Consider the following 4484-nt stretch of genomic DNA (forward strand, 5'->3'; position numbering starts at 1 on the left):
TCGGGTGATATTTTCGGGACAAATTGCGAGTGTATTACGTGACCTTGTGACATTTCGGGTTTTTCGGGCTACGGTTGGTTCGAGATTTTTTTTGGACAATTTTGCCTCGATTCGCGTTCTGATTCGCCGGTCCCTTTGACCTGAGTACTTTCAGTGACCTTCCGTGAATTTTCAAACACAGTATCTGCTCGAGTCTGGGCGTGGTTCGCGTCTGACAATTTCGTGCCGCAACTCGTTCGAGCTCTTCGGTCACTTCGCGTTCCTTCAAAGATCCGGATACTTCCGTGATGACGAGCAACATCGCCAAGAGGGAGCGTCGCATCGCCGGGCTCATCAGCACTTTTCAGTGCATTAAGACCCTCGCGGACAAGACCATTGCGTCAACCCCGCAGAATACCAATACAACGTTGGCAACAACACGCCTATCGTTGTTGGAAACCAACTGGGAAAGGTTTCAACGGGAGCACGCCATTCTTCTCGAGATGAACTGCGAGAACTTGGCAGAGACGGAATACTTCAAGGATTGCCACGAAGCCCAATGCCAGCAGGCGTACCAGGATGCCAAGGTGGCTTTGCTCGCCATCAAGGAGCACTATGAGCAGGTCGATTCCACGGGGGCTAACCTGGCTGATCTTTCGGCCGTTCCGGGATCTTCGCACATGCGAAGTGCACTTCCAAAGATCAAGATTCCAGACTTCGATGGAAAATTTCATTCGTGGAGGTCATTTCATGATCTCTTCGTCTTCCTTGTCGGCCAGAACCCGGATATCACTTCGGTCGAAAAGACGCATTATCTTTGGCTCTCCCTGAAAGGCGATGCCGCCCAGCTCATCGCCAATCTACCGGTCTCTTCAGAATCGTTTATTGCTGCTTGGGATCTTCTGGTCGCTCGGGACGAAAACAAGCGCCTCTTGGTCACTTCCCAATTGGACCGCTTCTTCGGAATCCCAACCATCACACCAAAATCTTACAAGTCCCTCAACGCGCTCATCAACACTACGAGTGAGGTTCTAAACGCGTTGAGGTCTCTGGAAATGCCGGTGGACGAATGGGGCACAATACTGGTTCACTTCATCGTCTCTCGCCTTGACCATCACCTACGAGAACAGTGGGAGTTGAGATTGGGCTCTTCAACGGAACCGGCGACACTTCCGCAGCTACGAGAGTTTCTGACAACCCGAGCTCGAGCCCTCGAGAGTATCGACATCGGAAAAGCCTCTTCGCCACGGCCAAAATTCTCGGGCACTTCAAATATACCACAGAAACGGTCGTCTTCTTCGGTCAAGGCGTATACGTCGCAAACAACCAATCCGCAGGCCAACTAAGCGGACGGCAGAAGCCGGAATATCGACACAGCGGCAGCGGTCGCAGCGACAGCCCCTCTGAATCCAGCCGGCAACGCGACACAGTGTTGTCACTTCTGTCTCGGGTCTCACTTCATAACAAAGTGCGGCCTCTTCAAACAAAAGAGCCCCCAGGAGCGCCGCCTCGTCGCTGAACAACGGCGGCTCTGCTTCAACTGCCTCGGACCGCATTCGGCTACGAATTGCCGCGTCACGGGAAGATGCTTCGAATGCAACGGGAAACATCATACGATGATCCACCTCCCGTCTTCTACCCAACCGGCCGCTTCAACCTTAAGGCAGTCAACTTCAAAGGATACTTCGAGCAACCGACCACCGACGTCGAAGCCAGTGGCCACTTCGTCGCCGAACGAGCCTCAGGCTTGACTCAGCGACAGTCACTTATGCGACGCGGTTACTGGCTCGCTCGACACCCCGGCACGACTTCTGACTTCGGTCGCTTCTGACTCTTTCAACCCTTTCGCAACTTCAAGGGACCTTTCAACGACACGGGTTTTTAGGCCATCAGTCCCACTAGCAACGAGCCAAGCAGTTCTGACGTCACCTTCCGGCGACTCGCATCGAGTCCGATTACTGATTGATCCCGGTGCTGAACTTTCGTTTATTTCAGAACGCACGGTACAACTTCTCCGATTAAAACGGATGGCCGCTTCGATCAATATTCTCGGAATCGGGAGTCGGTCTGCGGGCCGTACGCGGGGAGCTGCCACCGTCACCCTGTCTTCAATCTATTATTCAACTTCAACCTTCAAAGTGACGGCGTTTGTTCTCAACGTTCTCACTCTAACGCTCCCCTCGTTCACGACTTCAATCCAATGGAAACATCTTCAAGGACTTCTTCTAGCCGATCCAGACTTCTTAAGACCAGGACTAATCGACGTCATCATCGGAGCTGACTCGTATGGTCTCTTAGTCGAGCCAGAAATTATCAAGGGTCGAGCCACTGAGCCTATCGCCCAACGGACACTTTTTGGATGGATCGTGCTCGGCCCGGTCAACGATTCTACTTCAAGTTCGGTTCGCGTTAAGCACACTTCAATCGACGACAAGATCGATTTATTGCTCACGAAGTTCTGGGAAAAAGAGGAACTTCCTTCGGATTCGGCCCCTACACCCGAGCCGGAAGAGGCATCTTGCGAACAACACTTCAAGGACACGCATACGAGAGACAACAACGGTCGTTACGTGGTTCGGCTTCCCTTTAAGGCACCTCCGTCTTCTCTCAGAGATTCGTTTGTGTTGGGAAAGACGTCGCACGATGTATGCGTGTATGAGTGTGTGTGTGTATGAGATGGTAATTTTGGCAACGCCCAAATTACCATATACAATTCCGAACCACCGTTGATCCGTGTGGATTAGTTTGAACGCGAGGCTCACCGAGAGCGCACCTGCACACAAATCTTTCTTCAAATATAATAAACACATACATTACAACAGGTTATGGGCCCAGGAGTGCAAAGTAAAGAATAAAACTAGTGGCCGTCGAAGTCGGTGTAAAAATAAGAATAAAAATAATGGCAGACACAGGGTCGACCAATATTGTCCACAAGCTCAATGAGAGCAATTACAAATTGTGGAAATTTCAAGTGGACGCCATATTGCGTGGAAAAGAGCTAAACAAATACGTCCATGAGACGATTGCAAGAACCGCGACTTCAGCAGAAGTCGATGAGTTCAACGAAAAAGATGGCAAAGCGATGGCCATCTCAATTGCAACATTGGAAAGCGACCAAGCAATGAATGTGTTAACATGCAATTCAGCAAAAGAAATTTATGAAAAACTGAGTGCTATTCATGAAAAGAGAAGTGAAGTGAGTGTGATGACTCTTTATGAAGAATATTTCGCCCTGAAAATGTCCGAGGACGAATCTGTAACGACATACGTCTCGAAGGTGATGAAATTGCAGCTGAGATTGAGGATCAAGGGGAAAAGTTATCTGATAATATTAAAATGTCAAGAATAATCAGTAGCCTCACGCCAAAATTTCAAAATTTCAAGACGGTGTGGTACAACATACGAGAGGGTCGAGATCTCAATAGCCTATTAGCTCGCTTACGGCAAGAAGAGGATCTAATAAACAAGACCAAGGCCGTTGAAGACGGTGCCTTCGCAGCAAGAGGAAAACAAAAGCCGTGGTCGAGACAGCAAGATTACAAACCAATCGCGCAAAGGAAAAGGGAATCACAGTGTCATAAATGTGGACAGACGGGACACTGGCATCGAGAATGTTCAGAGAACGAAAATGTAAACAACGAGCACACAGACAAAAAAAATTCCAAGAGCTACACGGTTTTCCAAGCCTGTATTTTTCCCAAGAACGAGACAGCTTTCGTAGCAATGCCGAATGGAATCAAAAGTAGCCCGCTGAAAGACGTATGGATCGTTGACTCAGGAGCGACGCAGCACATGATGAGTAGAAAAGATTGGTTCAGTGAGCTCGACGAGACACCGACCGGGAGATATGTGCGTGTAGCGAGCGACGCCAAGCTACCGATACATGGCGTGGGCAATATTCATGCATCGATGTGGAACGGTTTTCAGTGGGACTCATGTGTGTTAGAGAAGGTACAATACGTGCCCGGTCTAGGACCGAACCTTTTCTCGACGGGAACGGTGACGTCTCGCGGATTTGTTGTTATCGAGAGAGAGCACGAGTGTGAAGTGCGATTCTCGGACGGAAAAATAGCAGTTGTCGGTATCAAAGACAGCATGAATCAATATCGTTTAGGCCTGCAAGTAGATCGATTATGCGAAGCATACAATGTGACCACTGAATCGTGCAGTAGGTGGCACCAGAGACTGGGACATTTGAGTTTTAAAATGATGCAGAACATGGTGAACAAAAACAGTGTAAATGGAGTATCATTCGTCGCGAAAAATAAGTTCTTCTGTGCGGACTGTGTTGTGGGAAAAATGCACCGCATGTCTCACCCATCTTGCGAAATCCGTGAGTGCCGACCTGGGAAAAGACTCCACGCGGACGCTTGTGGTTCAATGCATGTGACCTCAGTGGGAGGGTTCAGATACATCCTGGTGGTAAAAGATGAGGCCACAAGTTTTCGATACGTGCATTTCCTAGTACAGAAGTCTGACGTCGTTAGTAAAATAAAAGAGCAAGT

At 49.2% G+C, this 4484-nt stretch overlaps 1 protein-coding gene across 1 annotated transcript; it reads left to right on the forward strand.

Annotated features, from left to right (window-relative positions):
• The first annotated feature begins 287 nt into the window (after positions 1–287).
• Positions 288–1325, forward strand: LOC138190613 (uncharacterized). Its single transcript, XM_069134364.1, has one exon. It carries the CDS (start codon positions 288–290, stop codon positions 1323–1325), a length of 1038 nt encoding a protein of 345 aa, XP_068990465.1.
• The last annotated feature ends 3159 nt before the right edge of the window (positions 1326–4484 follow it).

Source organism: Neodiprion pinetum, chromosome 3 (assembly GCF_021155775.2).
Source record: "Neodiprion pinetum isolate iyNeoPine1 chromosome 3, iyNeoPine1.2, whole genome shotgun sequence".
Classification (NCBI taxonomy): Eukaryota; Metazoa; Arthropoda; class Insecta; order Hymenoptera; family Diprionidae; genus Neodiprion; species Neodiprion pinetum.

Coding starts and splice junctions, on each gene's coding strand:
- LOC138190613 (XM_069134364.1), top strand. CDS start 288: ATGACGAGCAACATCGCCAAGAGGGAGCGTCGCATCGCCGGGCTCATC.